Below are 15007 nucleotides of genomic sequence, written 5' to 3' on the forward strand. Positions count from 1 at the left end.
CCACTAATTACATGTTTAATTCTTATTGGCCAGCTGACAGGTCACTAATAGTTAGCAGTTGGCTCTCTGGAACACGCAGATACTGAACTCATTCCAGTGTAAATTAGACAGATCAACTAACAGCAAACCAGTGGACAAACCAAAGCAAAATTGGTTTGTGTGTAATTTGTGTCACCCTTTATTTTACATCACATCCTTGTTGAATGTAGGCCCAATTTGAAGATTGGACGATCTTGATATGGTGAGGTGAAATTGTAGGTAAGAACACACAGCTAAGGCTACAACTGGATAAATATATATATAAAAGTTTATTTAAATTAATTCAAATAATATAATTGGGATGAATAGCTCTACATGGGGTAATGATGCCTCTAGGTGGCACAAAACAGGTATATATAGAGATATTTGAAGCAATATGTGTCTCATTGCTGGGAATAGAAATAGTTTAACAGTTTGCATAATTTCCACCCTATTTACATTGCGTCATAGTTCAGTCCTTTCTGTACTTCTCTCCAGCTCCAGCTTTACTCCGTCCGTCAGAGTATTGAACCATGCCTATGTGTATATCTTCTCTGAGAACATATGACAGATATATACAGAGGCATAGACTTACTGTGTGTGTATGTAAGTGTACATCATCCAGAAAAGTATTTACAAATCATACACATACATATATGATATAAACAATGGAATAGCAATCATTGAGTTCCCTTTAGATGAGATCAGTTTGCAGAGGTTTCTTGACTGGGGCAAGCGGTCTGAGATTATTACGCTCCTTCAGCCTTTGACATTTATATAATATAGACATTCTTTTGGGCATGAAAGCATGAATCTGTTTACATTTATATAATATAGACATTCTTTTGGGCATGAAAGCATGAATCTGTTTGAATTTTGTCGGTGTTATCTTACAGATATATTTACGACATTCCAGTGAGTTTCAGCATTCATATTCACTCTCTCTGCAAGAAACATGAAATATTCTAGAAACATCTGGAAAAAAAAGTGAATAAAAATGTCAAAAATCCCTCTAAACTGATATTTCCATGATAGTGCAGCGTGCAAAAGTCCTTTGATAGAAGTTGGCTCGCTGTGGCGGCGGTGTTGGTGGTGTGATCCAGCGAGGGGGGACAGGCGGAGGGGAATCCCATGGCTGGGGGGTATGGGGACGGGTGGAAGGGGGACTGACGTCGGGATGCTGGTGAGGGTGAGAGTAAGGGTAGTGGTGGGGATACGGATGGGGATGGGTGTGGGGATGGGGATGTGAGTGAGTGTTAGGGTTCTGATGGGGGAGAGGATGTGGCTGAGCCCGAGGGAGGTGGCGCGGAGCAGGAGCCGGAGCTGGAGCATGACGTCAGCAGAAGTACTCGTTAGGCTGTCCCTCGATTTTAGCTGTGGCCTCGGAGTCCAGGCTGGAGCGGGCTGACAGCAGCCTGTTGGACTCCTCTGGGTTCAGTCTGGTCAGATACTCGCCCTCTAGCCCTTTGGCCTTTGTGCCGGGCGACAGCGTTTCGAAAGTCACATATGAGTCCTGGATGTCCTTGGACTTCTTTCCCCAGTACTTCTGGATGCGCCTCTTCAGCGCCCCGCAGCACACGATGACAGTGAGTGGCACCGCGATGATGCAGGCCACTGTGATCACTATGACATTAATCAGCCTCTGGGTACCAGTGGCACTGGCTGCCTCATCAGTGGAAAATATGACACACTGTTCCTTCTTGGGGATCAGCCCCCTCACACACACACAGGCGATGTACTTGGTCCTGGGCACCAGCCCTTCGATGGTAACGCGGTTCTGCCCCGCCCCAACATTGATCTTCCTCATGTCCCGCTCTCCGAACACAGCATACAGCACACTAAATGCTGTGGTGTTCTTGGCCTTAGGGGCCCTCCAGTTCAGAGAAATAGTATTGTCTGTGTCCCCCACCACCTTTACAGAGCGGACCACCCTGTCCGGGTCCTGCTGAAGGGACGAGGTGTTGGCCGCCAGGTTGCTGAGATTGGTCTTCTCCAGATCCAGCAGTCCGTCTGGGCTGGAGGAGGTGGCAGGCCCGGGGGTGGCTCTGTCAGCGAGACTATAACTGGCTACTCCAGGCCCAGGCCCAGGCCCAGGCCCAGGACCTGGACCTGGACCTGGACCCAGACCAGACTCAAGGGCAGGTGGGGGTGGAGCTGTGGAGGTTGGAACCACATATCTGGCCACCAGTTTCTCCTGGTAGGCAGCCTTGCCCATCTGGTTGGGTTTCTTGGCTTTGGGTTTCTTGTCAATGCTGGTTTGGTTACCATCTGGCTTGGGCGTGTTAGAGACCATGAGAGAGATGACAGCCTCAGCATTCCCCGCATAGTTAGTGGCCTTGCAGATGTATTTCCCTGAATCACGATATGACACAGCCGGGACACTGAGGATGGACCAAGTGATTCCCTCCTTCGAGGCTTCCTGCTGGACTGTGAGGACAGAAAGGAGACAAGGGAAAACAAATGAAAAAAATTTGAGTGCAGGACCACTTTGAATTGTAGAAAAAATGACATAATCTGAGACAAATCCCATTCATAAATGTGTGATTTAAGTGTAAATAATGTGTATAAGTCCATGCCAGTTTGGGTAAAAAATTTAATATATTATACAGTGTTGCATTGATCATCATCACTGTTGCATAACTCACTGTTCTGGCCACAGCTGTCAGTCAGACTTACAACCTTACTATCTACACCAGTTGCTCTCTGTTTAATTAACAGTAATGACACTACAGCGCAGACAAAAGCATCTTATCTCAAGCACAACAAACAGAGAGAAAGAGAGAGAGAGAGAGAGAGAGAGAGAGTGACCCAGACTCCCAAATTCCTGCTGACTCACCTGTCCCGTTGACGCCTCTCCCATCCGCCCTGCGCCACGTCAGGTCCGGGATGGGGACTCCAATGGTCCCACAGCGCAGCAACACGTTATTTCCGACGGCGCTCCGGACGCGCGCCACAGCTGTGTGTATGCGCGGGAGCTGACAGCGCCGCAGCTCCGCGTCACTGAATAAAACCCCCGACAGACTCTCCGGGGCGGAACAGCGCAGGCGCGTGTCGATGAACGCCACCGAGAGCGTCGGAGACTTCTGGAACTGGACCAGGTCGTACAACCGGCAGTCGCACACCCAGGGGTTGTCATGGAGACCTGAGGTGAAAAGAGAGGGGGGACAAGTGAGGCTGCGAGAAGAAGACAGGCCTCCAGCTGTTAGCAAATTGATAGACAGGCCTACAGATGGCTGGTGTGGATGTTAGTAGGCTATGTGATAAATCCTGTAAGAGGATTAACATTTAATTCATAAACGAAATCATGACGACGACGATGGTGATGGTGATCATGATGATGATGGCAGTGATCAAGGTCAGGTTTTGCTGCCACTCCGCAGCCAAAACATTAAAAGTGGAGCAGCATTATGCGTGCAGTGGCTCTCATATTAAATTTAATCCTATAAAATAATTGTTACAAAACCGATAGGCCTACTTCCTGCTCCTGCAGTTCTGATTGGTTCTGAAATGTTCTATAGACGATGAGCGCACACCTGTCAACAGTTCATTTAAAGGAAGAGTTTTCCAACTAGAGGTAGGCTATTCACAATTTAAGAAAAGTGCCACCTATACTTAGATAAGGTTTGACGGCACAAAATTAAAACAAATGATATAGAAGGATAGCCAAACGTATAGTCCTTGGTTATCACAGTAAATAACTTTTACAGAATCCTCTAGAATGTGAAGATAGAGTGATCAACTTTAGGTAATTAGCCTACCTTGTTTTCTAAAATGGATTTTGGAACAGCACTAACATACAGATACGTATGTGTTGCTTAGCAACCGCTTTGTTTAGCTACTGTTCAGGAAGTCTAGTGTTAACCACGGCCTCGTGTCGTTTATTGGGTAAACAAAGGTTGAAAGTAACGTGACACCATCTCTTACCAAGTATCATCTTGGAGCTCTCGGGCCCTTGCGCAGGTTTTGCCGCCAGCCAGGTGGTGAGCACCTCCGCCGGCAGGGTCAGTAGACTGTTGCTGGACAGATCCAGGTAGGTGAGGTTCTTAATGTAAGTGGTGGCCTCCGCGGGCAGCGAGGTCAGCTGGTTGTTGTGCAAATCGAGAAGTCTGAGGCTGGGCATATCCATGAGAGATTCCCAGGGAAAGGCGGTGAGGGCATTCCCGTCCAGCCGAAGCTCTTCCAGGTTGAACAGGCCCCGGAAGCTGTCCGGGTTCAGGGCGGAGAGCGTGTTGAAAGACATCCACAGGAATTCCAGACTGGAGAGGTAGTTGAAGGCTTCGCTCGGTATCCGCTTGATGGCCGTCTTCTCAATCCGCAGCTTGGACGTGTCAACGGGGAACCCGACAGGCACAAGAGATATCTCGGGGTCATTGCAGATTACGCTCCTAAAAGAGAGACATTACAAGTGTATTTGTGTTCACTCCTCTATAGTGTAAAGAATTAAAAGCAACATTGTGCATAATCACTGCAAATTTGCAATTAGGGTTTATAGCCTATGATAGAAAATATTGAATAACGTTTTAAACCCTAAAGTCCACTGAAATATGCAGTAAGTTCACAAGTAACAAAAAATTGTCGGGTTAGCCTACTAATAATTCTGAGAAAATACTCATATTCCCCAATCCATCCAAACTCGCATAAAACGCATAGATGGTGAGGTTGAAAGTGCATTTGAGAGATAATCCAGCATTAAATAAAATTGGACAGGCATGCACTCCCTGAATTATCTTTTGTACACGTGTTCACCTCCATGCAAACATCTGTAATCATGCGAGGACAAGACCTGTCCATCAAAAAGGACGCGTCTGTGGCGCACACATCAGAAACAGAATAATACACATTAAAGTGTGTCTTTGGTATTTGATTTGTTTGATTTGGTCGTCGCAGTGTTTCCACCACTTACCTGGCCTTAGATCCGTCACTCAGGTTGTGGTAAAAACAGCTGCACTGCGACGGGCAGGCGCTCACCGAGGAGAGAAGCTCACCTGTGGCCAGGTAGAGCCCCAGCAGCAGGATGAGGAACATTTTGGCCCACTTTTACGCACACGCAGCTTGCCTACATGCGCCCAGTTTGCGCCCACTGAAGTCAAACAGACCTGCTTTTTTCTCTCATTTACCGGAATATCATCCGCATGGCTTTGTCCCACCGCTTCGCTGTCCCATAGTGATCAGACTGCTATGAGTCCCGAGATAAAAAGGATAGACAAGGATTAGCGAAAGGACTGGCGTTCTTTTCATTTGGATGCGTATTGCATCCCGGAATCCGATAGGCTGCGCAGAGACGTCCCTATTTATTATCACAGAAAAATACTTCCGAAATGGTCATAATCCACTGTGATGTTTGGCTTTTTTCTTTCCCTCAAATGTAGCTTGTTCATTTGAGCCCTGTCGTGACTGTTAATCTGTAAGTGGACGGCACTATGTTTTGCCACAAGGTGGCCCCTATATCATACTGTGGCTCCTACCTTGAGGACTGCTGTGCACAGATGCTCACTTAGCATTTTCTGAATCTACTAGCCTATATTTTTCATTTACATTACATCTAATGATATTATCATTATTGTGATAAATGAATGCACTGTAGTCAGGAAGCACAAGTATATCATTTTATTTCAAGAAAACAGTAATGTTCAAGACAACATTTTATGCAAAATGAGGAACAAGAAAACTGCCCTATTTAGTAACTCACTGAGTCACTGATTAAAAATAGGCACTGTTACAGCAAATTAACCACAGATCAATTCTCATTAAAGTGAATATAGCCTGATAAGTTTTATACTTAGTCTTTTGCATATACTTTTTCATTCATTTTCATTTCATTCTTCCTTCCACCGCCTGCATTTCAGGCACTATCCCTTTTCACTAACACATCTTTCAAGATGGAAACAAAAACTACAAACACTAAATATTTACATGCACATAAAATAGCTATATATTAATATACAGGCTGTTAATTTGCAGGTAAATCGCCAATCTATATAAAAAACCACAAGGTCTATCAAAACAAGAGAGAAAGAGTAAGAAAATAAGGGAACCATACTTAACTGGCTTGACTGAAAGGAGATTCAGAGCGGCCTTTAGTTGTTGTCCTCAGTAACCTATGTGGACAGAATTCCACAAACTTGGGAAAACACCTCAAGGGAAATTGCAAAACCTATTGTTTTGCAATTTGTGTAAATACTACTACTGCTAAATACTACATGTGTTGAATCTTGGCACCTCTCCAATGTGTTTCCCTTCCATTTCCTCTCATTGCAAGTTCAGTGTTACACTTGGCTCGCATTACAAAGTGTGCCAACTGGTCTGGAGAGATGGCGAAATGACCCAGGCCTTTAATGTGTTTTAAAGACTTGGCAGCCGGGACTCACCTCCCAGATTTACCCAGATTTATAACAACAAGGCCATGTTGGAAGTTTGATTGCTCAATCACAGTAAAGTGTGATAGAACCTGCCATTCTGCAATATGAGGAGTATAATAACAAACCATTTTTACATCAATAATATAGCACTCTGTCTCTCTCTCTCTTTCCCTCCTGTGTGTGTGTGTGTGTGTGTGTGTGTGTGTGTGTGATCCTTACACTGAAATTTGAGACTTTTCTCTCATCCTCCTTAAGTGGCATTTATACTTTATTGCACCCTTTAACCTTGTGCATCTAAATCCTTTCAAGTCACAGGTCTTTTAGGGTTGTATGGATTATGACCTGCACAGATCTTTAGGCACTAAATGTGTTGAGCAATCATGTTCCCTTGTGAACTTAAACATTCCATATTGCACTGCAAGTAGTTAATCTCATTTGTTGAAGCTAATAAAGCCGTCTTTTACATTTGTAGTATGGACCAGAAGATTGGACTTTATTTGAGGTGCAATGTCATTCTTAGTGTGCAGATATTCTCTATATAACATATAGAGAATGACATATTGTACTAATATTGGAACAAGTGTGTTTATTGTGTGTTTATCATACATTATACTGTATGTAAGGATTATACTGCGCTGAAGTTCAGGAAGAGTTGCCAACATAAACTGTAGAGTTTGCTTAATTATTTGATGTACAACACATTTCAAAACAAAGTTGTCAAAACACATCAACATGTAGTCATTATTTGTGTCAGCATTTTTACATTTATAAGGTTTTCCAGTTAAATTTAGGAATAGGCTAAATTTGATAAAGGCTTCACTCTAGGTCAAAGTGTGTTTTCTTTGTATTGTGACCAATTTTAAGAGAGCACATTTAGGACACAAAAACAATGTGAAAAGTGCACACCTAAAGCCTGTCCTGTCGGGGTCAGCCAAGGACGCAGGGATTTGGGAGTTTGGCATTTACATCAGTGAGACAACCAAGAGAAATGCAGCCATCTGGTCACAGTGTCTCCATGTCTGAAACACACACAGATAAATAGTTTTCTTATTCATGTGGCTATGATACATTGAAAGTTCTCATTTGAATATGCTGAATTAGCCATTCTCTTTACTAACATAATAGGGGCCCTAAAATCTAAGAAGCTGCTAAGAGCTAAGGCTTTTTAGTGATGATTATGCATTGTCATATGATTTTGCACTTTACACATTTTCACATATATTTCCCAACGTCACCGATCTTATAATCTGGAGATTCAGACAGACCTCAGCCACACAATGTCACCCTTGTTTCCACTCCAGCCCTCTGGTATGAAAAGCTGCAAATGATGTTGCAATAAACATGAAGAATCCATTGAAGTATGGGGATATAATTCATGTCAAATGATGGAAGGGTTTATTTTAAGTTACACACTTGTTGATCAGTTAAAGGTTTAGTTGCTGAATTTAGACCATATTTTTGGCCTTATCACTCAGTAAACCCCACTCCAAATTAATCCTAAATTGGCACGCATTATGGCTGTGATTCCAAAAATACAAGATTTTTTTTGTCCTGTCATTCAGATCCCAGAGTTGGTTTTGATCTCTAAAATGAGGTCAGTGTACCACTGAGTGTCTGTGAGAGGTTTTGGTATATGCTCTGTTGACTTTGTCTCTGAATCTTGCGTCATGACAAGGAAAGGAATACTGGCCACAAATCAAATCCTGATGAGTCCAGACTTTCATCCACTAGTCAAAACAGAGTACCGCCATATGGGATAAAGGATTAATGAAGTGAGACAGATCTATAATACCCACGTGGATCCTCTGTAGTGTGTTTGCAACAATCACTCCCTCCTCTTTGAATCATCAATGAATGAATGAGCAGGCTTAATGAATCGTAAAACCTCACATAAATTGTATTTCAGCATAAACTGTATTTCAACTTGACAATAAACTAGATGTAAGCAGTTGATTGATGCACATTTTATATCAGATGCTGGAAAGCAATAAGGAATAATTTCCCCCTGTCTTAAGACAGATAGCCTACATGTCTCACATATTTACACTTATTTATAAACCTTAATACGGTAGCCTATTCATAACCTTGAACCAAACAATCATGCAGAGCTGTGTGGCATAAAATTCAATGCCATTGTTTAGGGCCACAACCGCAAAGAGGGGGCCACAGAATGGAAATTATTCTCTACGAACCAGTAATCCCTTAAAATACCCTTACATGTACATTAATTCACCCCTGCAAAATCCCCTTAAAATGAGTTAAGGGAGTTATTAATGGAGGAGACCCCATTAAAACCACCTTAAACACCCTTTAATGTTTGACTGCTTACTTTCTAATTTAATGTAGGCTAAAATTCAGGGAGACAGGAACTTTTCCATTAATTCCCACTTAATAACCCTGTAAACCATGCACAAAAAGCATTTTAAAAAATCCCTTAATTTCTAGTGTCTCCACGAACCAACCCATGAATAAATCCCTTAAAAATCCATGGTACTAACCTTACTTTTTTTTAAAGCTGTTATTTTTAATGGATAATTAATAATGAAAATTAAGAACAATCCAGGCACAAAATTAAGGAGTTTAGGATTTGTAGTGTTTTATTATTGTTAATGGTGGGAGTAGATTGGTGGTTATGGTTGGTGTGTTTTGGGGCCACAAACACAATCTTGTTTAGGGCCAACAAAAGCCTCGGGCCAGCTCTGGAGTCATGTAACCTAATGTCATGTATAGGCTTCACAGCAAACGTCAGTGCATGCACCATTATTCCAACACTGCTGGATGACAGTCGGTTGTAGCTTAGCAGACACCTGTTGTCTCCTTAAAGCGACGCGGAGATGTGGGCTGCATCAAACGTGCCGTCGTTTGACATCAGCAGCAGCAGCATCCTTACCGGGACGGTGGTCGCACGGAGACACAAAGGCTTGTTGTGTAACTAATTGAGGGCTTTCGCGTTGCGGGTGGGTAATACGTATTAGGGGTTGCGGTTTGTGTTGTTATGTTCATTAAGACATTCTTGCGCGGATTGGGGCGAAAGCGAGGGGGCTTTGTGTAATTACGTGCATGCTTTTCACGTGAAATGCCCCTTTAAAAGCCGGTTTCCTTGAGTCAAATCGAAGCACATCGTAAACGAGCGGATAGTGAGGAGTGAGTGGTCTGTGATTGCTGCACTTTGTTGTGTCAAATCGCCTTCAGGATGGTCTCGTCTTACCCTTTACCGGAGGGCTTCTCCGAGTTCGATGTGTTCTCCCTGGGATCTTGTCTGCTGGTGGAGGGTGAGTGTTTTCCTTTTGTGCTGGAATTCTGCCAGACACTGGGATGGGTCCACCCGCCGTGTGTGTAACCTAACCTCTGACAGGACCCGACGCCCCTCGGTCACTGCTAATCTAATCGAGCTGTTGTGGAGCGAAGGATCGGCACATTTTGCTCTTTCACCCCGTGCATTTCCATCACGTCTGCTAGTCTGAAAAATGAAACTGTTGTGTGTGTGTCGAGGTTTGAAAAGAGCATGTTTCTTCTCACCCTGAAATGTCACGGTGCGGCACGTTGCTCAAGCATCGCTGTGCGCGTTGAATTCCATTCATAGCCTACTACACTACTCTAATTCATTAAGTGTATCAATTCTGTTATCTTCCAAAGGTCTGCTTGGGTTCTTCCTAAATGCCGTGACAGTCATTGCTTTCCTCAAAGTAAGAGAACTGAGGACCCCCAGCAATTTCCTAGTTTTCAGTTTGGCACTGGCTGACATGGGCATCTCCATGAACGCCACCATCGCTGCTTTCTCCAGCTTTCTGAGGTGAGTGACGTAAGCGTTCGTCACTAATGAATTTCCAGTTGTTGCCAAATAAAATGGACAAACAATCAATATCATTATCAATGTAGGCTACTTATCACCTTTCACCAGAGACGAACATATTGATATTTCCCTGGAGTTAGATGATTGATAAAGCTAGGAACAAATCAAGGCTATAGTTTGTTGTTGTGAGGGGGGGGGGGGTAAAGTCTATGGCATGGTGTACAGAGACAGAGGATTTTCAAGCTGTAATCAGGGGATGAGAGATGATGTTCTTCATGAGTTCAGGGATTATTATGGATCACCAGGTTCTCCTCAATCAGTTGTGAATGCGTTTGGCCACGGACAATGAAAGAGGTCCAAACAGACCCTGCTATAACGTCTGGGTCATGATTGGATCATTTTAATAATTAATCTTAGAGGGATGGATAAATGAACTAGTTTCTGAACACTCACTCTGTCTCCAGGTACTGGCCTTATGGCTCTGATGGATGCCAGACTCACGGTTTCCAGGGCTTCATGACAGCGCTCGCCAGCATTCACTTCATAGCTGCTATTGCATGGGACAGATATCACCAGTACTGCACAAGTAAGTTACATTGCATCACGGCAAGCACCTACTGTATCTCTGTCACTGCCCAGTAAGCCATGGCTCTAACAATAGCAACAGCACCTAAAGTACACATACTCAAATCCCCCCCCCCCCCCCACACACACACACACAGACACCCATTACATTCATGCATTCACTCCACAGGTTTCTGTTCTTTGTTCAGCTGCTTCTAAGACCTTTTGCTATCCTAAGAGGCCAGCTGGTCAACAAGTGGCTCTTATCTTTAAACATGCCAGCTGCAGTCCATTCTATTCCCCAAGCTTTTAATGAGAGAATATCCCAGTAAAGCAGTCGTCAGAAAACAAGCACACTCACTTAAAATGAATATGACAATTGTTATAAACAGAAAAGCAAATAGTGATAAAACATACCACAGCTAGCTAGGAAACCTGGGTTTAAATAGCAATTATTTTGTCTTTCAACACTGACAAAGAAAATTGCATGAACAAAGGGGAGGAGGAACTGCGACTCAACACCTTAACTGCTGTTCTCACATCATTTACAGTGGTTACTATAGGGCTGATTGCCGTGGAATGAATGTGTTAAAACAAACTGTATTCACTGCATAATTACCAGCAACTGACAATTTAAAGATTAGCGTTGCTTTGCAGTAAAGTGTAGTGTTACATTGTGCTTCAGCAGTAATGCAATCTTTAACAGACTGAAAACTGTAAATCATACATTCATATATTGATTGCTTGAGGCCTAGATATAATAAATAGATAATAAATGTTATTCTTCAACGCTGCTTTTTCCCCCTGTTCCTCTCAGGGACAAAGCTCCAGTGGAGCAGTGCCATCACTCTGGCTGTGTTTGTCTGGCTGTTCACTGCCTTCTGGTCCGCCATGCCTCTCATTGGCTGGGGAGAATACGACTACGAGCCACTCAGGACCTGCTGCACTCTGGACTACAGCAAGGGAGACAGGTAACACACACGCACATGCACACACGCACACACACAAACAAAAGGCAACACAGATGAACACGGAAGAGTAATACATTATTCACAACACTGTGTCAAATCAATACTCAACATAAATATAGATTTCTCTCTGTTGTTTTTGCTTAAATAGCTAATAAATAAAACAAATAAATAGCTATCACTGGTACTCATAGAGAGTAGTTTATAACAATTGTACATCATTACATCCCTTTCTGCCTCCCCCCTCCACAGGAACTACGTGTCCTACCTGATCCCCATGTCCATCTTCAACATGGCCATCCAGGTGTTTGTTGTCATGTCCTCTTACCAGGCCATTGCACAGAAATTCAAGAAGACCGGGAACCCCAGGGTAAGGAAACTATATGCTAATTACACCACACAGAATTAGAAGTGGGTGTCTTCAGCAGTAATTCACTGTATATGTAGAAAGAGATATACATATACATATAGATAATTCAATATTAAGATGATTCAAGATCAAAGATGGCATAAAAGTTTGATGTTTCTATCAATGCAGAGGTAGCTCTGAGTTGTGTTTTGGTTCAGTATCTTAGCAAACCCAAACCTGATCACACAGATAATGACAAAGCTGAGAGAATTACAGATTATTCTGAAATCCAATAAACTGAATCCAGGAGTACAAGAAGAATACCTAAAACATACCAGCCAGATCAGTTCAAATATGCAATCCTCAGAGTAAAGATTCCTTTCTCTTTGAAGTTGTCCGTTAGAATGGATCAGAGGAGCTCTCCTTATATTGGCATCTGTTTCTTTGCTTCATAACAGAAAAAGTTCAAGCACAACTTCCTTGCATGCTGCCCTACAAAAGCAAAAGGCAGCAACTGCTCAGAGGAAAACTGAGAAAAAATAGTCTTGAAGATTTTTTTTACTGCCTAGCCAAATGTCTTGTAATAAGATCTTTGAAGATGTAATGAGTTTTTGACCTAGTAAGAAGGTATTCTTTATCCTCCTATGTTACAATGACTAACAAAAATGACAAAATCTAAGTTTTGACCAGAACTGAAATAACTTTGTAAGGTAGCATGGTCATCTGTCTGTTTTGCTACTGTGAATGAGGAGCGTGCAAGTTCTGACATATATAGGTCATAGCCACAGGGAAAGGACCGAGTGCCTCAGTTGGGAAAGCTGCCAGTAGCCGGTGCGCTGTGAAAAGGACAATGTACTTCTGAATAGTGGTTACTATAATGGAAATCCTCAGAGGCTGAATCAAGTTGCCTCACTATACGTTGCATAACCTCATTACTCACGGTCATCTGAGTTGGCTAGAGAGAGACACTTTTATTACAAGCACAAAGCCTGCAGAAACACCAAGCGCTCCACTAGAACAATACAATTACATAATCATCAGATAGGTTAGTCACACACTGCCCACTATGTCAAGCACATGACATTTATGCCTTAAATGAATGAGGGACAAAATTGCCCCCACGTGCCCTGAGGTCGAAAAGTGGTGCATGAATAGAAAACAACTATCCTGACTTCCCTCCCAGCTGGGAAGTTGGGCTTGATGTCCTGAAATATCTCTATAAGTGAATTTTTCGTCTGATTAGGAAAAGGAATGGTTGGTTTCCATATTCTATGCATAGAATAATGCCTACTTCAAACTCTGGATCAGAGCAAACTGCCTCTTCACTCACTAGCTATTTTTATGACTTCAGCATGAAATTATCTTAACACAGACACAGTTTCCACCCCCAACCATTATCCTAGGCTTGTGACTTGCCCCTGATATGTGAGTGAACCTCATGACACAAGGCATTTTTCTGTTCCTCCGCTCTTTACGGGTGAATACTAACAAGCCGTTTTTGTTCTGTTCCTCCTACTTTTCTCCACTTCTCTTTCCTTTTCATGTTGCCCCTTTATCCCTTCTGCTCTCCCTCACTTGCTCTCTCTCTACCCTTTGCCCCACCTCTCCGCAGTTCAACGCTAACACTCCTCTGAAGACTATGCTGCTCTGCTGGGGCCCCTATGGCGTCCTGGCTTTCTACGCTGCTGTGGAGAACGCCAACCTGGTCTCCCCCAAGCTCAGGATGGTGAGGACAACAAACACATACTCACATACATACAAATACCCTCTGGTTTACCCTCCACTGTCATAGACACGCATTAACATGTATATTGCCCTTGAAACACTGTTTGTGCTGCTCAGTGTCACATGCTAAATACATAAAAACACATATTAAACCAGGCTTCAACACAAAATGTTGAATGTGTACAGATGGTTAATGAGCTGACATCAGCAGCTCTACTTGATAACTGTATTTGACTGTATTTTAGTGAGAATCTGTAATGCTCCTGAAGGTCTTTTAAGCATTGACAACCTTGTTGTGTTTGCACCTGTTTCTGCAGATGGCTCCTATCCTGGCTAAGACCTCTCCCACCTTCAATGTGTTCCTGTACGCCTTGGGAAATGAGAACTACAGAGGAGGCATCTGGCAGTTCCTCACCGGGGAAAAGATTGATGTGCCTCAAATTGAGAACAAGTCCAAATAAACTAAGCATGCAATAATTACACACACGCTCTGTCCTGGTGGTTTCTCACAGGTACCTTGATGTTTCTGTTTGTGTGAGTGTATGTGCATGTGTTGTACCTTGTGCTGTGCTAGCCATCCTCCCCTATAACGCATCCATCCTAGATCTATTGTCCATTATTACTGCAGTTGCCACGGTAGACTATTCTTAAAATACTGCAACTGATTTGGCATATTGTAAAACAATTTTCCAAATGGATTTTCCAAACAATTCCTTTTGGGGTGGATTACTAGTGCAGCAGTAGTTCACTGTGCCATGCGGTGCATGCAGTAGAATATGGGACTTAGGGCTACTTTGGCAAGAGCATGTGATTGGTTCAGTTTGGTCTTTGGTGTCTGTGGAAATCAGTGTAGTGTTTGTTATGAATTTGGGATGACTTTCATGTTGACTCCAGTGTAGGATATGCTCTGTTTAATGTAGACAGATATCACAACATCCATGTTGTGCAAATATTTATTCAGTTTCAAAGCATGAAGCTTCAAGCTCAACCAATTCTAGATTATAGCGAAACTGCCAAAATTACATTTTTAAGATAGTGTTCAGTCCACACATCGTTATTCCATTACTCTACATTCTTTCAATTGAGGCATAATATAAATAATTGGTCCACTGGCCAACATCTCTATTGCCTAGAGGCAGCTATGATCTCTGTCAGTCATCCTTCAGCATGTCCCATCATGCTCTGTGAGATTGTGAGTGAACTCAGTGTAGTTACTAGAGCAGAACTGCTC

At 43.0% G+C, this 15007-nt stretch overlaps 2 protein-coding genes across 2 annotated transcripts; one reads left to right on the forward strand and one right to left on the reverse strand.

The window, feature by feature from the left end:
* Positions 1–1354: 1354 nt before the first annotated feature.
* lrit1a (leucine-rich repeat, immunoglobulin-like and transmembrane domains 1a) lies at positions 1355–5043 on the reverse strand. Its single transcript, XM_071533407.1, has 4 exons — positions 4922–5043; positions 3943–4403; positions 2855–3160; positions 1355–2445 (listed from the first exon to the last, which is right to left on the reverse strand). Exons 1-4 carry the CDS (start codon positions 5041–5043, stop codon positions 1355–1357), a joined length of 1980 nt encoding a protein of 659 aa, XP_071389508.1.
* Positions 5044–9511: 4468 nt separating this feature from the next.
* rgra (retinal G protein coupled receptor a) lies at positions 9512–14237 on the forward strand. The gene is made up of 7 exons (XM_071533409.1): positions 9512–9649; positions 10014–10170; positions 10635–10756; positions 11552–11705; positions 11955–12072; positions 13664–13777; positions 14094–14237. Exons 1-7 carry the CDS (start codon positions 9571–9573, stop codon positions 14235–14237), a joined length of 888 nt encoding a protein of 295 aa, XP_071389510.1. The 5' UTR covers positions 9512–9570.
* The last annotated feature ends 770 nt before the right edge of the window (positions 14238–15007 follow it).

Source organism: Centroberyx affinis, unplaced genomic scaffold, assembly GCF_046629955.1.
Source record: "Centroberyx affinis isolate AG114_WGS23_722 - 3 ecotype Tasmania unplaced genomic scaffold, CSIRO-AGI_Caff_v1 ptg002363l_1, whole genome shotgun sequence".
Classification (NCBI taxonomy): Eukaryota; Metazoa; Chordata; class Actinopteri; order Beryciformes; family Berycidae; genus Centroberyx; species Centroberyx affinis.